The sequence below is a fragment of the Xiphophorus hellerii genome, chromosome 19, assembly GCF_003331165.1.
Source record: "Xiphophorus hellerii strain 12219 chromosome 19, Xiphophorus_hellerii-4.1, whole genome shotgun sequence".
Lineage (NCBI taxonomy): Eukaryota > Metazoa > Chordata > Actinopteri > Cyprinodontiformes > Poeciliidae > Xiphophorus > Xiphophorus hellerii.
Genome location: NC_045690.1, coordinates 16707907 through 16727577, shown reverse-complemented (window position 1 = coordinate 16727577; position 19671 = coordinate 16707907). Strand labels below are relative to the sequence as shown.

Here is a 19671-nt window from a genome sequence, read left to right as displayed (position 1 = left end):
TATGGTGTAAAAACTGCACTTTCCTCGCAGCTGGATTGCTGGCACTGTAAGACTGATGGTAAACATGAGCTGCAATGTGTTTGTCTCTCGAATTTGACTGTCATGATCAAAACAATCTTGTGATCTCTCCCGATAGAGAGAGAGAGTGTGAGGTCAGAGCAAAGCTTTGGATGGAGAGTGGGAGGGCAGAGAGAGAGGGCAATTTTGTTATACTGAATCTAAAAGCCAACAGTTGTTACTATTGGCCCGTGTTGTTTTTTTGTGTGTTAAGGGGGGTCCTGTCCTTTTGAGCCTTTCAGAAGATGTGACAATGGCTGGATGTTGAGAACATATGTAGGGAGACCCCTGTGGCTCATGGAAGAGGAGCTTCATGCTGGCCCCCTCAGTTTGAAAAATACAAGGCCGCTCCTTTCACTCCTCACCCCTCAGTTAATGAATGCGTGAATGGCAGAATGCCGCTATAGGCCATTCAGGGGCCAAAGTCCCCAAGAATTCACCCTTGGACAAACGCATCCAGCTATTGCAAATACATTTGCTTAACAAATTAAAAGAAAGGAGAATGGTTAATGAGTGTGTGTGCGTGTATTGGGGTGTGGGGGTGAGAGTTTATGGGTGGGAGAAATGGATGGTGATGGTGAGAAGAGAAGGGGGATAATTCAATTAGTCCTCTTCCTTGGCATAGAAATGAAAGCAGGTTAAAAGGGAGGGATTATTATTTGTACAAGACTAGCTCAGGCTTTGCACAAAAGAAACAAATAAAGATTGGAGAACATCCACAAGCAAGGAAATGTTATAATGGGGCGAGGAGCAGCAAAAGAGGGTCTTGAAAGCTTTGCTTGGTCTGAATTAAACAGGTCTCTGAAAGATGTTTCTTTCTCTGTGCTTTTCCCCAACCAATCCTAACCATCTTTTTTTATTTTAAACACAATTAACAGAAATCTGTCGATTGTTCTTCACAAGGGTTCTTTTGTAAATGGAAACTGTAAAAGAAAATCAGAATCTTTCAGATGTTTTCATGCATTTTGTGCATCCATAAAGCATATTTCTCCGATCATGAAGTTAAGAATAAATACCAACATAAGAAAGAGTCGCTCTCAAAAAAATTTTACGTTTAGCCTCAGTACTGCCTTCAGTGTGTGAATGAAGCCTGATCAGTGCAGCTCAGTGAGAAGCTCTCCCGCCAGGGAGCCACGGCGCTGTGAACAGCTGTGAAGTCATTTTGATAATGATGAGAATAATAAGCGTGCAGACTGGCGTGGTGGAGCCGCTAAGGCCTGCAAGGCTCAGGGCTTTGCTGTTGCAGCTTCACTGCTCCTGAATAGATAAAAGTGATTAAAGCACTCCTGATTATCCCTGACCAATATGTAATGGATTTACAGCCCTTTCAATTAGGCTGTATTTGCTGGCCGCTTATTACTTGGGCTTTTGGTTAGGTAATCAGGGTAGAGGGGGCTTTCAGCTGGGAGTGGGCACTTTGGTAAAGGGGTAGGGGGCTCTACACTTTGCACAGGGGGCACCTGACCCTCTTTATTGCATGGGTGATATGTGAGACCCCCAGCTCTTTACTAAGACTTCCTTACTTTTCCCATCCCCCCTTCCCTCCCCACGACTGATCTACATTGTCACTCCTACTCTCTGCAGCCGAGAGTTACAAGCTAAGGCAGCTTTTGTGTCTCACCACAGCCCCCTCCCTCTGAAATCTGACCCGTGTAGCAAAATCAATACAGCCTGATGTTCTGATAATGTCCTGACATTAGCAAGGGTGAGAGGACATGTAGACCACCCCTTTTAATAAGGCACACACAGATAAGCAGAAACTTAGTCAATGCTAGACTATCTGTTTTATCAAATTATATTTGAAGTTTGAAACTCTAAATCCAGATGGAGCAAAACTGGTTTCTTTAATAAGGTGAGAACTTTTAAATTATTTAAATGGAGGAAATTAATTAGAATTGTACCAATTCAATCCGATTAAAAAATTTCCAACTCAACTGAATTTTAGTTTTCTCTTATTATTGAGACTTTGCCGTTGAAATAACTCAGTACCCCCAGTCACAGTTCTACACAAACACCACCTATATTTTTCTGCCAAGATCTCCCAGACAAACAACACAAACAGTGGAATCCTGTATCCATGCTTTCATGAAAGTTCACACAGCATCTTAGCAGAAATAGTGCCACCAAATTTCTCTGTAACCCATCTGCTTCAATGGTTGGTGTGTTGTCCATCCAAAGATGGTATTCTCAGTGAATATTTCCTCTTTTTCAAACCATTTCCAAAAAATGTATGTGTGAAAATCCCTTCTGACCAGCCCATATCACAACATCAACCCTGCCATGTTCAAAATCCCTAAACACCCGTTTCTTCCTTTAAGCTAATGTTTAATTTGAACTTTAGTAAATTGTCTAAAGATTCCTACAAAATGTCCAGATTCATTCTCACATAAAGCTTGCTGAGTGGCTATTTGTATTAACAAGCAACGGATGAGGTGTAGCCAGTTATGTGTTATTGCTGAGTGCACATATGAATTCAGTTTTGAAGCCAAATGTATTATATTGTTTGCTTTTTTTAAATCTTTTTTTGGTTTATTGTTTGTGGTGGTAAACTATGACATTTATAATGTTAGGTTAAAAAATGTATAATATCAGGGCGGTATTACTGGAGCTGTGGTGCCTGATAGGAGATGGAAGGTGCCCAAATGAAACTCTGTTCAGGACTGCATACAAACTTGTCTGGCTCTTATGTCAGGCATTGCAGAGCTGAGCTACGTAAACAGTCCAGAGTGATGAGATTGACCTGGTCAGTGTGGCCCTCAGACAGGAAGCTGAAATCAACCTTTCACTTGCTCAAACAGCAGCTACCGATGACCAATATGTGCATGTGTTATTTCCTAGGACATGTTTCTGCAAAGGTTGTTATGAGACAAATGTAGCTCTAAGAAAGGCTTACCGTAAGGTGCTGGAACAGCCACGCCCTCATGATGTTTGTGGCCACCTTGGGGAAAATGCCACGCTTTTTCTGTCTCTTCTTATCCTTGTCTGGATCATCGTCGTCTCCTGTGCCAGGCGATGCAACGCTGTTGTCTAAGCCATCTCCTGGGCAGAAACCAAACCCGGGGTTAAATAACATCTCAAACCACATCACAGGATGAAACACAGAAAAAAATACAGCCAAAGCTGAGTTTAAGGTTTATGATGGATGGATAAACAGACAAATACCACAGATTGGAATTCAAAACTGGTGCACTTAGTCTGAAAGATTTGGTGCAAGCAAAGCTGGTGTTGGGTTGTGAAGGTAAGGCGGTATAGGGGGATTAGGATGGCCTTAGATGAAGGCCTGCATGGAGGCTGCAGGGTTTACATAGAGCTGCTCCATACCCCAGAGCACGAGACAGGGGAATAAGGGTTAATGGCTCAAATGTTATGGTTGGGCACTGAAACGTTGTGTTCTTCATCCCACTTCTCTAGTAGGAAGGGGAAATAAAAAGAAATGAACAAGGAGCTTTCAAATACAGTGGAGAGTAGGACTCATGTCATTAATTCAATTAAATTTGCATGCTTGACTTAACACAGAGCATTTTTTCCCATCCTTTGAAGAGAGCCAAAGGGGACAGAATGGAATTATGCAGATATGTACAGTAAAAAAAAAAAAAAAAAGGATTCATGAATTTACAACATCCAGTTGATCTGCGTGAGCACTGATTTGTGATTTGAGGGGGTTCGTTGTTGCAGTTCGTTGTTGCACATAATGGACTCGTCCTATTCTTCCCCCCCTCCCCACCCCAAAACTCCCCCCTCTTTCCCTCCAATCTAGCCATAAGATTAGCATGACAGGCCAGTGACGGCTATGCCTGCATTAATGTCCATCAGCGTTTGATTTCTTGGCAAAAACATGGACACACGCCTCCTTCAAACTGAAGTTTCCATCTTTGTCCCTTGCCTTTTTCTTGTTCCTCTGCCCTGGCATTAATTGTGCATTAGCAAAAATGATTTACTTTTAACAGTCATGGTTATTTTTTCTTGCCCCCGGGCACGAATGCCTTGAAAGCCTTCCTTGAGGGCATCTAAATTATGTATCTGAAAAACTCCTCCACTAAGGAAGCGAAGGACCCTGACATTCTCAAAATTCAGACGCACATGTCCTCCTGTTTTTGGCGAGGCATCAATCACAGCCACCTATACCAGCCTTAATCTCACATAAATATTTCAGCTAATAACATTAAAAAGGGGGAAAAGAAAAAGGATCCGACTGGTGGTGTAATCAAATGCAAAATAAATGAAGAACACAAGGCCAGCAGGGGCCTGCACTTCTTAAAAACTTTTTTGTCTTTCTTTATGTTTTTCCCAACTTCTTCTACTTCTCAGTCAGTGCTGTGTTTTTCTTTGCACATCATTGGCTTGGAGCCACAAGGAACAGATAAACAAAGAAGTGCCGACGACAAGCTAAAGAAGCAACCACCCTCCTGAAGGACATATGGGAATGGGGACACAGACGAGGGGTGTTGTAATTGTAGAATGGGCATTCATTAGCTGCAAATGCCATAAATCCCAGGCTAAGTACGAATCCTTGTTCAGGAAAGCCTAAAACAATAAACGTTGGTCCCTACCCTGACTGTGAGAGGCTTCCTGAGAAATGCGACCCAGACGGAAGCTGAGTCCAACTCCCCCAGTTTGCTCCGAAACTTACAATAAAAACACAACCAGTGAGCTGTGAATTTTAACCACCCTGCCTTTGTTTCTTTGCTTTTGAGCTTCGCTGAATAATGTTTATGCTCCGTTCGGTGTTTGTTTGTATGGCACCAGGTTTTGTGTTGATTTTTGAGCTACTCTCCAAATCCCTCTCCCGCTGTGAGCAGTCAGGCTCATCCAATAGAGCCGCACAGTGGCCAAAAGGCTGGCAGATTAATTTTATTGACGTTTCCATTTTCACTGCAATGTGATAGCCTTCCCTCTGGCCAGGGCCAGTGCGACCCGTGCGTATTTACAGACTGACCTGTCACTTCATTACCCAGCATGCTTGCTGCCTCCTGCTCTAGCCCACGAGGATGAAACCAGACTCTCCCTGCGTTTCTGCCCCTCTGTCTTACACTGATATTGGCGTGTGTCTACAGATCCCACTTCTACAGCAGCAAGTCTGTGTACAACTTCAATAGCTGTCTTTGAATCTGTTTATGCACCAACATTTTACTTCATCGCAAGAATAAAAAAGAACAAAGTGTGGACAGAAAATAAAAAAAGAGAAAGAAACAAAGGAAAAAAGAAAAAGGAGAAGCAGGAAGAATAAAGGAGGAGTAGAAATAGAATAAAGAAGATCCAACTTGCTCAACCTCATTACATCTGAAGGAGAGCTGGTGCTTTGCATCCACCCCCACTCCTTTCTTATGAGCGAGAGAAGGAACGCTGCAGGGCAAATTGTCCCAAACGCTAATGGCTTCTGACTGTTCCCTGGCAACTCTGCCATTCTAACCTGCGTGGATGTGCACTCTGAGAAAAAAAATTGGGTAAGGGAAAAAAAAGTACAGGGCAGAGCAGAGGGAAGCGTCCCATCATCTGGCCATGTGACACAGATGGGGGTTGGCTATTAGGAGGCAGTCGAAAGGCCTAAGGGAGCCGAGGTGCTGGAGTGTAGCCCCAGGCACTTTTGGAAAAGCAGCGCCCTTGGAGACGAAAAAAAAAAAGATAGCAGCACACCCCCACCCACCCACTTTCCCCTCTTCTCTTTCTTCCCCTCAACCTTTTCTCCTTCCTCCTTCTCCCTCACTCCATCAAGATCTTGACTTAAAGTGTTTGCAATGAAAGTTTCTTTGCATATTTTCATACGCGCAGGGACTGCGAAAGTGTAATCAGGCAAACACGGAAGACAATGACCGGACGCAATGAGGGTAAGAGAGAATGAATAAGCACACTGGCAAACAAACAAGCCCAAGTCCAAGAGCACATTATACGCTCACATACATTCCCTCTCTCATCACCAGTGGGCGGTTATTAAAAATGCATTCAGATATATCTCCTTGTGAGTAAATTGGTCTCAGGGCTGAGCTCATTATCGGGCTGAGAAAGGACTGTAAACACATTGCATCTCTGCTTATCTAATGTTGGTACGTTCGAGGTCCCTTTAGGAAATGTTGTGCAAAAAAATGAGCAGAGTACAAAGTGTCCCATGGTCTTTGCTAAGACTATACGGGGGACTTCAGGGAGGCTGTAATGACACTAGAGCCGATGTTTCACGTTCAGGAGGTAACATCCCACTGGGGAAGCCACCATGGTTAGGTTAACCATAGAAATACTGTGCATATGACCGCAAGTAAGAAATATTACCACCCATGAAAACCACACTTAAACTTAGCTATGGTTAGCAGTGAAGAAACTGGAGGTTCATTGGGGAGCTGGCTGATGAATTTACAATTGACCTGGCTGGAAATTTCTTCCTATCAATGAACGAGTCACTTGCTCACAAACAATTTTGGGTGCAGAAGTTGGTAATGAGGGAAGAAAACAAAAAGTCTGGCATTTCAGTATCAGTGAGGTCTTCTGCAAATGAAGTCAGAGGGAGCAAAGAGCCGACAATAAGCTCTATCTTCAACAGGGAGCACAGCAAATAATAGAAAGCTTCAAACTTTTCAGCAAAGCTGATGAACTTCATCTTTCTGAAGAGTCCAACTCTATCTGACATAGAACATCTGCAGGATTTTGTAAATCTCACTTAAAATAAAACTCTATTTGCTCCACAGGAATACCTGTTTAGCTGCAGAGCTGAGTAAGACTGGCTCCTCTTGCTCACACAGATTGTGAGTCCAGTGTACAGAATTATTGATTGTTGTGATAGAAAAGCTTCTGAAGAGTCATTATTAATTAGAATAAATAATGAACAATGTAACAATCTGTCACAACACTAAATAACAAATGTTATTTATTCTGGAGGTTCTGATAGAAAAATCTATATTGATATGTGGTGCACAACTTTATATTGCGTAGTGAAAACAAAGGCTAAATCAGTAAGGTATTGTGTGTCTCATAAAGCAGTCAGTGACCTGTACTGTATTTTCTTTTATTTTGGTTGTATTTGTACAGATGGCTCTGTCACATAATCTGTAGGATTTTATTGTACTTATAGACTTTAGTGGTGCATAAAGGGACAGTCCCCCGTCTTGTGAGAAATAATTGTTTTATTTGATTTTATGAAAGCTCGATTTTCGAAATATTCAGAAATCCTAAAATTGCATCTTGTTGTTCTTTCACAGATCTGAGTTTTACAAAGTTGTTAGTTTGAAGTTGTAAAACCTGCTCAATAGATATTGTTTATGTTTTTTATGTTATGCTTAAAGATCTCATTGCTTCAATGTAGTGAAGCAAAAGTGTACAAGCAACGGCTTACTAAAGCTGCTGCTAAAGTTACCAATTACAAAACCTCTTCAACCATGACCCTTGTCAGACCAGACTAGTCAAGCATGTTCAGCCAATCAAGAAGAGAAAATTCACAAAGATAGCTAGAGTAAAGCACAAGTAGATGGAGAAGCAGAGGCTATAAGAGCTATTTTGAATTCTCTACCTTAGCACAGTATTCTGACCCGTCCCTCCACCCTCCTATTACACCACCTCCATCCCTGCAGGCTTGGCCGTGGAGAATGAGGAGAAAAGAAGAAGGGGGATTTAGAGCCTCCCTTTTCCCTCTTTTTCTCTTCAACTTTTCAGCCAACATAAGCGGCGTTTAGCACATTCAGTCCCCCCAAATGGCAACGAATGAGGGAAGCAGTGGGGGCTTCTCTTTTGTCCGTCTGGTTACCCCTTTTATTTACTCTGGATTTACGGAGGGGTCTTTGCCGACTCTAGGACCACATGCTTTTGACACATGCACAATCTCCTTCCCGTACACACACGCACAAATGCGAAGAGGCTCTTTTCACCCTGGTGGAACAGCTAGCCCTCTGTTGCTCCATGGTGACTGAGGATTACCATCCTTCTTGCTACAACCACATGCTAGCAATATGCTTCGTGCTCATTCAAAAAGACCCTAATCCCTTTACTGATAAAACATACTTGACCATCCGTTTTTTTTTTGTTTGTTTGTTTTTTATTATTTTAATTTAAATAAGCCATCAGGACATTTTTGTTTCTCTGTGTGAACGCGCCATATGGTGTGCAGCACTCGCTCAGATCCATACAGTAGATGAGGGCTCTAAACGGAACAGTCTCAGTGTGCACGGCACCACTGCAGCCTGCGTTTTACGCTGATTATTTCCTGATCTGTGCTTAAACAAGCAGCAGCCCCCTTTGCACTGGACCATAAAACAACAGCTTAGTAAACAGCAAGCATGCTGACAAATTGGTGGCGCTCAGGCCGGAGTCATTAACAGCCTTAAAACCTGTCAGAGCAATTACAACAAACTCTCTCCTTCAGCAAGTCCGCCCGCCAAACTCAGATGTTGCTGCCCGCCCCTCGTCTGCCACCCCCTTTACCACCAGGACACATGGCTGAAGGTGAAAGAGAAACATAACCCTCCTCTCTACATTTTTTTTCTATATCTCCAAAAGTATCCCAGAGAAATAAAGACAAGCGTCTATGTGAAACAGCTGTACCTGAATCCCGAGGACTGAAACTCAGAGATTCATCTCGCATGAGAGGTAATGTCGGGTTGTCTCCCCCTACCCCTCCCAAAAAAAAGCACATCATTAAGTGTACCCTTAAATGAAGTGGAATAAGAGCTTTTAATTAGATGTTGTTTTCTGTGTGTGGGGAAGTGAGGCAGTCAAGCAGTAAGAAAGGCGTGGAGAGAAGGACGAAGTGAAATGTGTGTGTTGGCGTGTGGGGGTGTGTGTGTGTAGGGGTGCTCATCAGCTCTTGTACAGTGCCTCCCTTCTCTGCCCCTTTCTCTAAGCCCTCTAAACCTGCCATCGGCCAGATATCTCTATGTCATCCCTGGAATGTTGGAGATAACTATCGCCTCTACACCAATACGAGGCCTCTCTCTTCTCACAGGCGCAGCACTGACCCCACTGTGCACATCCCTGCCATGGAGGGTGAGGTAGAAGAATTGCAGGCAGGGGAGGTGGGGGGGGAACAGAGGGTAGGATGAAGGGTGTAGAGTTGGAGGTAAAACATGTTTTTAACAACCAGTTAGGCTATTTTACCTTATAACCCAAAATATGGGCTGGAGTGAAGCCACCCTCCTCTTTCAGCTTCTCCCCTGGAGCCAAAGAGGAGTATTGGGTCCAGAAGTAAGAGGGAGGCAGGGGGGGAAGTTTAGGATTTTTTTTTACCAGGGTCATTGACTGTGCCTCTCTTAATCTTTTTTATATGCTCAAACTCTGCCAAGAGCCTAAAATATCCCTCCAATTAACCTATAATAACAACATAATAATTTTCTAGCTTTGTTTGTGTTTCTGTGGATCCATGTTTTCTACAACTTTCCTGCAGTTCTTTGAATATGTGAAACACATAAAAGCATCTCTACCACTTTTGCACATTGTCAAATCTTTTGCCAAATTTTCTTGGCAAAACAAAACAACCTCAATATCTTTGGATAAAGAGCACTGATTATTTAAAAGTCTTCACAAATATTCTCATTTAGATTTAGGGCTAGACTTTGAGACATAGTAGGTCTTCGAGATGCTGTTTGCAGACTAATATTCTCTAAACCAATACAGAACAGCAGCATCAACACTGAGACTAAATTGCACAAAGTGTAGTGACTAATTAGATGACTTTTGGTTTTTATTTTTGAGTATTGGAGTAAAGGGGTATGACAAATTCAACTCCACACCTTTGCTTTTTATTTCTACAAACTTTATTACACTAATGTGGATATGTATAATAATAACATATCTAGGACGGGGACTTGCCATCCATTAGATTTATTTGAGAAGCAAAATAGTTGGAAGGAGAAGAGCTGGAATAAAGATGTATAAAAGAAAAGAGGCAGTCTGTCGCAGATGTCAGGACCCAATTTGCATGAATGGCAAAGGGCTAAATTGCAGGGGTTGGGGGAGCTACTATCCAACCCCTAACTCTGCTTTTTTTTGGGAGGGGGACTAAAAGGGAGTTTTGATGCCCATGACTGCCCCTCACTCAGAAGACAGGGATCAGTGGCTAATGAAGGGCTTTGGATCTCCACCAGACATTTCACACTTTCTGCCTCCCTGACAACTCCACCCTTCTCTCTCTAATCTCTAAACACAGCGGCAGAAGCTGCTGCTGCTGCTCTGTCCTTACATTTGAAATCAAACTGAGCTAATTTCTTTTCTATAAATTCACAAACCTGCACGTATAAAATTGCAAACCAAGACTTTCTGTGTCTTTTTAAAATAGCACAATAAAGACTTTTCACAGTGGGGTAACCAGCATTTCGGCCTGACTTACTCCATAATTTATAATTGTTACAACAGAAAAATAAAAAAAGACAGAGTTTGGAATACCAAACGGAGTATATATAAGTCAGAGGGTTGATGCTACGTTAAATATTAAAGAATAGGTATTTCCCTAGAGTAATTTGGTCTCTGTTGAATTGAAACAAGTGTGATTATTAGTAAGACAAGCTGTTTCCAAACTTGTGTTTTTTACTAACTAGCTCTGGCTCAGAGAAAATTGACAAGTTGCTTAGCTTTGGAATGATAATGTTCTGAAAAATGGGAATCAAGAAATGAGATGGCACAAAAGAAAACAAAGAAATTTGCCGAGGCATCATACAGATCTGTCTGTTAGTGAAAAATGCTCTGAGATGTCAATTGTAGTGATGCTCTACCTTCACTTACGGGCAAAAACTAGCACCTCACTCATAAAATAATGAGTAGAGATTCATTAATACTCCTGACAGACACAAGATGGACAAGGTACTGAGTTAAAATGAAACCAAATATAATTTTTATGCAAACGTCTGGGACAGGGACAATAAATCTGATCAATGGAGTAATACACTATGTCATCCTGCAGGAAAAAGCTAGTAGCTCTGATTTTGTGATTCAGAAAAGCAACTACTGTTTATGGTGTTGTATGATCTGAAAAGTCGTGATTTTCTGACTTCACTGGCAATTAAGGAATAAGAAATACATGTTTCTTTTATAAAGAGAGCAAAAAACAAATTAAGTCAGACTTCTGATGGACTTGTGACAGACAGTACCATTAAAAACAAAATTAGCAGGTATGCTAGACGTCTACACATAAAACTTTGTGGTTGAAAGAGTAAATTAAATAAAAGGTTTATAAATCAACAAGTCAACCATCAGATTGTAGCCTCTGCTCAGCAGCCCTCTCATCAGCCAAATGCCATAGGTTTTTTTTTTTTTCCTCCCCGCTCTTTTTTTTTCCACACAAATGTCCTGGAGGCAGGGAACAAAGCGAGCAGAACTGATTACTGCACTGTTGCTCCGCTCCGCCAGTCTAAACTCTGTTTGGCTTCCTAATGAGCTCACTAAAAACCCAATTCATCACCCATAACCCCTTCTCAACCTGCCTTGAAATCCTCCATTATGGAAAGTCAAGGACAGTCGGTTTACAGGCTTTGGGCTGGGGTCAGGGGCTGCGAAGGGTGCATGGCAGTGGCTGTGACAACAGTTCAGCCAAGGTTACTTTGACACAAGGCATACTCATGTGCCATGTGAAGAAACGTGCTTATTCATTTAAGTCAGTCTACTTATATCCTAAAAATCTATTGATGTTGGTATTCTCTTGCAAAGGATTCACACCCCTTTAGCATTCTATGTTTTTTTTTTGTTTTTTTTACAACCACAACCTTCAAAGTGTTTTGGGGGGATTTATGTAATAAAACACAAAGTAGACCATAAATGTGAAATAATAGACTCCGGAAACACTGATTCAGTAATTTGTATTATTAGTTTGGATATCTAGAGACTTAAATTAGTGTCTATTTTATTTTGTAAAATAAAATAGACATGCGTGGACTATTGCTTAGGGTTTCTGCAATGCAAAATGTGAACCTATCTAGTCTCAATTCTTGTGCAAGCTCTTCACAATTCTCTCATTAATACCATCTTTCCATAATCTCATCAACCATAACAAGACTTCCAGATCCTATTAAATAAAGCACCTCATAGGATGATGCCACCATTGAGTTTCACCATAGCGTAATGGCAGTGTTGGTCATTTGTCACAGTGTTTTGCATGCAGGCTAAATAGTTAAACTCAACAGAGCACCTTACTACTCTTGTTTGCTGCATCCCCTACCTGGCTTGTGGCAAACTGCTATGGAGATTTTTTTTATAGTGATATACTTTCTCAAGGTCCTGCTTGGCATCAATATTCTTGAATTCTTTACTCAAGAATGCCGAGCTGATCAGAAAGAGTTAGTCTAAGTTCCCCTATCTTTTATGTCCTTGACTCATTTTACAAAACCAGCAGTGTCCCAGTCTGAGCGGAGGAATGTCCGGTTTGATGATTGCAGCAGCGGGAATGTCCCCGAACAAGTCAGCTTTCGCACCAGAGATTTCAGATTTAATACCCTTTCGTCCCTTTCCTGCAAAGACAGGAATGTGGAGGGAATGTAGGAGGGTGGGGAGCAAGTCCTTCAGAGAAAAAAAAAAGAGATGCGTAATGCAGGCAGAGCATCGATGGTGTATCGTCAACAGTAAAGAAGGTGGAAAAAGAGCTCAGAATCCAAAGTCTGTTGGTTGGAGGGAGGGGTCAGAAACTGAGAGAAGGAGGAGGAGGACAACATAGGGTTGGAGTAAACTCCCACTGTTCCTCATTACATGGAGCTGAAATGATCCTCCTGACACCCGGGCTGTAACCAAGAGATTACAGAATTGATGAATCCTTGGTTTAAAATGCAGCTGTTTTATTCTGCTTTAGTAATTAATTCTTTTTCCAATAATGTATTGATTAAGCGTAGCCCCTGATAAAGTTCAAACTGAGAGAGATCCCTCCAGGGGCTTTGGGTTGGCCCGCTCCAGAGAGTCAATGAAAACTTCCTCCCTTCACCTGCATCTATCTCTCTCTGTCAGTGCAGTTTACCCTCATAAATTAGTCAGATCAGTGAGGAGCTGATACTGTCTGCACTCTTGCTGATATATTTCCCTGTTATTTTGAAGCAATCATGTCCACACAAATGCAGATGTGCTTTCTGACAAGTCCATCACACACACAACTCGGGGAAAACATTAAAAGGACGAGACAAAAGGAGAGGAGTTCAAATGCATTCATTTACCTAAACAGTTTTTCCTTTGCTCTCCTTGTTCTTATCCTGAGCCTAGGAGGGAATTACGGCATGCAGAACGAGAGCATCTCATTTCACAAAACTACTCTTTCATTCTTTTTACGACTGTATTTTTCCTAACAGTTGTGAATAACAGCCTGATCAACAGAGGGTAGAGTACATATCTCCTGGGAGCCAACTAGCAGAGAAATCAGATCCAGCTTTATATGAGAGTCTGCTGCTCACGTCTTGTCAAGACCCCTCACCTACAGGCTTCTTTACAAGTCTATAACCGGGGACCACTGTCCTCCACAGGGCCTTGACATAAATTCACTCATTCTTATAGGAAGCAGAAGCATTTGTTTCAGCTCCATGATGCAACATCCGTATGGAAACAACCATGCAAGGAAATATAGTTCCATTTCCTAACAACGGTAGCAAATGGGATTTTCTCTCAATATAAACTAAAATGGACTACTCTGACACATCATTAATACGTAGTGACAAATAACCGGTGACCCAATGAAGAGGAAGGAGTCAGTTAAAAGCCTTTTTCAATATTAAAACCTAATGAAAAAGTGAATGAATTATGAAGGTAGAAGGGAAAAAATATAATTAGAAGGTGGAAGTAGAGCTTAATACGTTTACTCGGGACTATTTCCTTTCGTTAATGGGACAGCAGCAAGCAAAGAGGCAGTTTTCACCAGGCCAGTATTGACTGTCTGCCCTGCTCCGTAAGGTAAATCCAGCAGGTCATTTCATTAAGGCCCAATTCCATGGCACTAATTTTGATCTGAGGCGCTCGACAGCTGCTGGCATGTAGAAATTGCAATCAGTGGGATCGGATGAGTAGGAGCCGATTGCTCCCACAAAAAGTACTAGATGTCATAGATATATATCTACAGATTTGCATATTTTTTGACAACCCCGATTAAAGGTGTAAAAAATATTACAATAAAAAAATCTATTACCGCAGCAAAATAATCTTACACTGAAAAAAACAAGAATCCAACCTTTAGTTTCAGAAATAAATTCAGTTAGGAAATAAATCACATATTGAGAATAAAAGCATGTTTTTATTTATTCTTATGTTGATCAGACTTTATAGTAACTTCTAATTAATAATTCAGAAGTTTATGTAGAAGAGCAGCAATTCAAACTTTTTAAAGCAACTCAAAGTTTATTAATAAAGCTGGATGATACCTAATAAAAAATAAAGCAAAGGATGAATCTGGAAAATGTCATGAAGTATCTGTGGTTAGATTGCATGACATCATGAACTCTTTAAACTACCAGGAGATTTTAATGTAAAGATCTGTTGGAGTTTACCAGTTAACTGGAAATGGCTCATCATAGGGTGGTTTAGGATAACAAGGATCCAAAACATGCAGCCAGATCAACACAGAAATGGTTCTCTGGACTCAAAACTAACCATTTTCCAAGACTCAGTCTCCAGACCCAAAATTCTGTAGAAAATCTGTCAGGTAAGTTTAAGAGAAGAACGCATTAGAGAGAACCAAGTACTCTGGAGATGATTTGTGAAATGAGAAACAAGATTTTTCTTTCTTTCTCTTTTTTTATGTAAGCTTTTTGAAACATGATTGTAGAAGAAAATGTGCTGTACAATTGAAAAAATTGGTTCTACAGCATAGTAGCAGCAGTATTACCTATAGTGACCTATTGTTAGTGTGATTTTCATTGAGTGGACAAAGAAGAAGATCATCATTAAATGTAGTAAACTAAAAAGATTTTCTGCATTACAATACATATTCTAGCAATTTAGTGCAACTTATTGTTTGCTTTTCATTTAGAACCTCCCTTCTCCTCCCTGCCGCTTTTTTTCTTCATTCCTTTTATTTCAGATTTTTTCATAACAGCCTTTGCTATCGACTTTTCAATTTTCCCCCTCACATTCACCCCTCCCGGACCAGCGTCGGTGCCGACAATCCTGCATTGGTACCCAGCTCCACAATACCCCCAAGCCCACTCTCCGAGACGCTCGCTGGGGAGCCCTGAGAGCCGGGCCTGCCCTAGAGCTCCCCGCAGCCCACCGCTTACTCCCTACGAGACCAAAATCAAAGAGAGAGGGCCTTAAACTCTAACCACGGGTATAATGAGGGTGCTCCAAAGAACAATAAGCATATACTCCAAAGGAAAATGAAGAGTAGGACTACAAAAGAAGGGGAAAGATAAGTATAGGAATTTTGGCCCGACAGTGTTTTTCAGAAGGGAACAACAACAGAGAGCAGATAAGAAAAAATAATTAATAAGCTAGCGGGTGCATTGCTATGCAAGTGAGGGCAAAGGGCCACAGCCAGTAGCGATGGTAGCCGGGGCCACGTATCTCCCCAACCACATGTCTGAATGCAGAACAACGAGGGGATCTGCCACATGCCCCTGGAGCTGAAGGGAGCCAAAAGGAGCACGACTAATTTCTGCACAACAATGGGCCTGGATGAGCGCCCACACAATGGCAGGTGCTTTGAATAGCAGCAGGGCCCTTGCAGCGGGGATCTTCTCCTCTCTTCACTCCGAGGTGCTCGGGTCTGGCTTGCGTAACCTCTCATTTTCAACCAGGCTTCCTTTTTGACTCATAAAGGATGAAAACGATCTCATGGGAGGCTGGAGGAGAGCGAGGCAGCCAAGCCTGCAAGGCAAAACTCACAGCAAGTCCAGCTATGCTGTTGCTGACATTACTTCCAATTTTTCCCCATCACCCATAAACCTGAACACCTTGCCTTGTTATTACTCTACATTTTCGATCCTTTTTACGTATTTTCCATCTACTCACTCGGTGGAGTTCTTGGGTTTGTTGTGCAGCTGCTCGGACTGTCCTGTAAGCAGCGGTGTAGTGGTAAAGGCTGTTTTCCCCCCACCTTAAGAACATTCTTTCTGGGGTCATGAGGTCAGGCTTCGCAGATGTCTCCTGCAGACACTCGGTTGTCTAAGGACTGCATCCCTGGGAGTAAGTATTTGTACTAAGCAACAGAGCTATTCCCCCATCACTTTAGAAAATGTTAAATGTTTTTTTTCTTTATTTTTGTCTCGGTTTTTCTTTGCTCATTGTTTTATTCCTGAATGAAGCAATAGAGTGAGTGTAGTTTTTCCAAGGTGGAGATTTGTACACAGAGATAATGAAAGAAAGCACTGGTTATCACAAGATAGTAGTGTGTTTTTCTGTCTGCTCTCATTTCTTTAAGCACTAGCTGTCTCCATAAGTTTCCTCCAATTGTTTAAACGGGGCCTTAGTCATCAGGCAGAGGGAAAGATGCTTTTAAAGGTCTTTCTCTTATTTAGTGTGCACTGTTGCCAAGAGAGAAAAATGAAAGCATGTAGTAACTGTCCCGTCAAATAAAAAAAAGAACCTTTGAGTAAGCAAGATCGAAGCCAAACAGAGTGACCCTACATGAACGGAGGGGAAATATTTGAACTGGAGTCATGGTTCTCAAAGGGTGGTACAGCTACAGCTAGTGGTACTTGGAATGCCTTTTGTGGTACACAGAGAAAAGCCTGACATCAACCAAATTTACAAGGTGAATAGATAAAATATGGAGGTAATATGTCCAAAATCTAGATTTTTTTTAGATTACTGTTACAGAAGACCATCAATGAATGTCAGTGATTTTCAAAATATGGTAGATTGCAATAATTGGATACTGAAGTGTTCAATAATGATGATGTGCTTGTGCTTTTGTTCTTAGCACAGTGTGTGTATGTGCAGCAACAGGTGTTTAACCCAAAAGACTAAAACAGAAAATTACAAATAGTTTTTAATCAATGTTTTTATTCTTATTGCAAAAAGAAATAACCTTAAAATATTATAATTAAATGAATGTTGCCAATGCCTAGTGGGAACAACTTTGCCATGTTGTAGCTGCAAGTCAGGAAGTCAGAAAGATTTGCTGATTCTTGAACTCAATGACCAGACTAAATACCGCTGTCAACACAAGCTAATAAAGGTGAATATGTCTGCATTTAACATATTTAAACAATATAGGAAGACATTTATAAATAGTGCCTACACATGCAGTTAGAAGTTTTAAAAATGTAATTAGATACAAGCTGCAACTTAACTATTGATTATTGCAGCCGTCTTGAATTTTGCACTTGGGGTTAATAAAAACGTCAATCTTTCCCCACTTTAATTCTGATTCCAGTTTTTTAACCCAGAATTAGGAGATATTTACTTCAAACATGCAGTGCAAATAAATATTTTACTTTCTTTCTTGCTTTATGAAAAACTTTAACTTCTGTTTTACTGTTTTAAAGCATCTTGTCTGGTTATAGAAGTTTGAAAAACACCTGAGGTAGAGCCTCAATCTCAAGAAAAAAATGGGAAAGAAATAAATTCCTGAGCCAAACTGTCTCAGTAAAAGCAAGTCATCATTTGCTCTGTTTAGGTTTGGAGCATAACATTGATAAAGATTGCACAATTTAACATGCAAGTTCTGCCTGAAAACATGGAAAACAGCATAATTGGAGCAGCCTTTTAAAAACCCTGGCAAAGAGCTATCCTTGAATATCTTTCTCCTTTTCATCTCGCTTTTCTCCTCTCTTTCTTTCTGTTCGTTTGATATGGTGTTTTCCTTCCTTCTTCCCCCTCCAAACATCTCTCTGTATTCTACAAATTGATATCGCTCTAAATGAATTATGGTAAATGCATAATGAAGGTTTTCTCAGCTTCCGCCCCGCAGCCAGCCAGGATGGAGCATCTCGTTTGGCGTGTTTGATTCGTTTTGTTGCACATTTAGCCCCAGCGTTCCTTCGGAGTGCGCTCTGCTCGAGGGATGCAAATAAGAAATTATCCTTGCTGACTAACATGGCTAATACCTCCTCTGGGGTAATCAAAAATTATTAGTCGCTTGCTTCCAATAAACATTAGGGCTTGTGGCGATAAACACTATCAAATTGCTCACTTCTGCCTGTTCCTGAATAGCCATAAAATGGGTGAACAAAAGTGATCAGGTGTGGAAAAAGCACCCTGGCTACACGGAAACGGAGAGAGAGCACGGGACTCCTATTATTCCTAAAAAAAAAAAAAAAAGCAGCCCTTTGGCTTTAAGAGTCATTAAAGCATGTACTAGAGTGGGAATCAGACTAGAAAATGAGCTTATCTTGCATAATGCCCTCATAAGCTTTGCATAAACGTAAAACATGAGCGCGTGAAAATCAGCAGCAGAGAGAAGAGAACCAGGATTGTAACACACTTCCTTTATCATCCTCCCACTCTCTTGGACTGTGGCAGCATATTAAAGCGGTACCTGTAGGGTACAGCGGCTCCGCTGCAGTTTTGCGTTTGCTCCGGAGTGCAAACTTCGGTTTACACAAGAGGAAGGAAAAAACCACGCAGCCAGTGAACAAGCTCCAGCTAGCCTCGCTAAGCCACTCTGCTAAAACCGCGTGCTGTTTTTTTGGAGGGACCTTTGCCTTGATGCAGGGTTTCAGACATTAGGGGGAGGAGAACCAGGAGGGTGGGGGTGGAGAGGAGATTAAAGAGCCAAGGGAGGCTGAAGAAAGAAAGGAGCGTAAAAGAGCACAAGGCCCATTGGTCAAACACAAAGGTGAAGATGGGGAAAGGACATTTGAAGTCAGGGCTATACTCCAACTAAGTACACCTTAAACAACCCAGTGTAAGCCGGCAGTCAGGGGTTTTTGGAGTTTCCCCGCAGGTGTGCCTTTCACAGACTTGGCTTCTATGACCTCTCTCCAATCAGCAATGGGGCCCGGATTTGGACACAGAAATCAGCGGCATCTCGCAGTCTCTGCCTCTCATTCTATCTCTTTCTACATACACTCACAGAGAGGCTGCCAAACAAGAGGAAAACAAATCTGATGAGTGCTAGAGAAATTGGATTATCACCTCTCAAAGGTAACTTCTTGGCTGACCCCCCCCCTCCTTTGGGCAAAGCCCTTCGAGACGAGACAAAAAAAAGATTTCCTGGGAAAACACTCCAGGCCTTTAAAAAAATCTAGAGGTCCTGTCATCCTTGTGAAAATACGACTACGGCAACATTAATGGATGTGGAGATGCCCTCTGGGACACGTGCTGAAATCCCTTTTAGCCATATTACATCAGACCCCAGTGCACTCCACATCACCACCACATACAATGGCGTAATCAGCAGGAGAACATGGGCGTGTAAACCCACGCCATAATGAACTGATACAACATGCCCTCACTCTGTTGTTTTTGTTGATCAAAGCCTCTGAGTAAAGGAGGGGGAAAAAAAGTCACTGCTGGTAATTTCTGATTACATGCCGACAATTGTGTTTCCTCTGAGCTTTTAAACTGCGCTGAAGCCACTCTCAGATTTCACAGTCTTCATCTACTGTGCCTTGCAAAAGTATTCACACCCCTTTTCCCATTTAGCCAGATTGCAACCACACACCTTAATGTAATTATTGGGATTCTATGGGATAAATAAATAAAAAATAGTGCACATTTATGAAGTAAATGGAAATGATTTTCAAATTAAAAAAAGAAACATTTGAGGAGTGTGAGCATTTGTATTCAGCCCCCTTTACT

At 41.6% G+C, this 19671-nt stretch overlaps 1 protein-coding gene across 8 annotated transcripts in view; it reads right to left on the bottom strand.

The window, feature by feature from the left end:
* meis2a (Meis homeobox 2a) overlaps positions 1-19671 on the bottom strand; it is a 93125-nt gene that overhangs the window by 53418 nt on the left and 20036 nt on the right. For 7 of the 8 annotated variants that reach the window (XM_032546700.1, XM_032546696.1, XM_032546703.1 and 4 more), the window contains exon 8: positions 2951-3096. In XM_032546700.1, the coding sequence (XP_032402591.1) occupies positions 2951-3096 (146 nt within the window). The remainder of the gene's footprint in view (positions 1-2950; positions 3097-19671) is intronic. The other variant, XM_032546697.1, reaches the window with a different exon arrangement.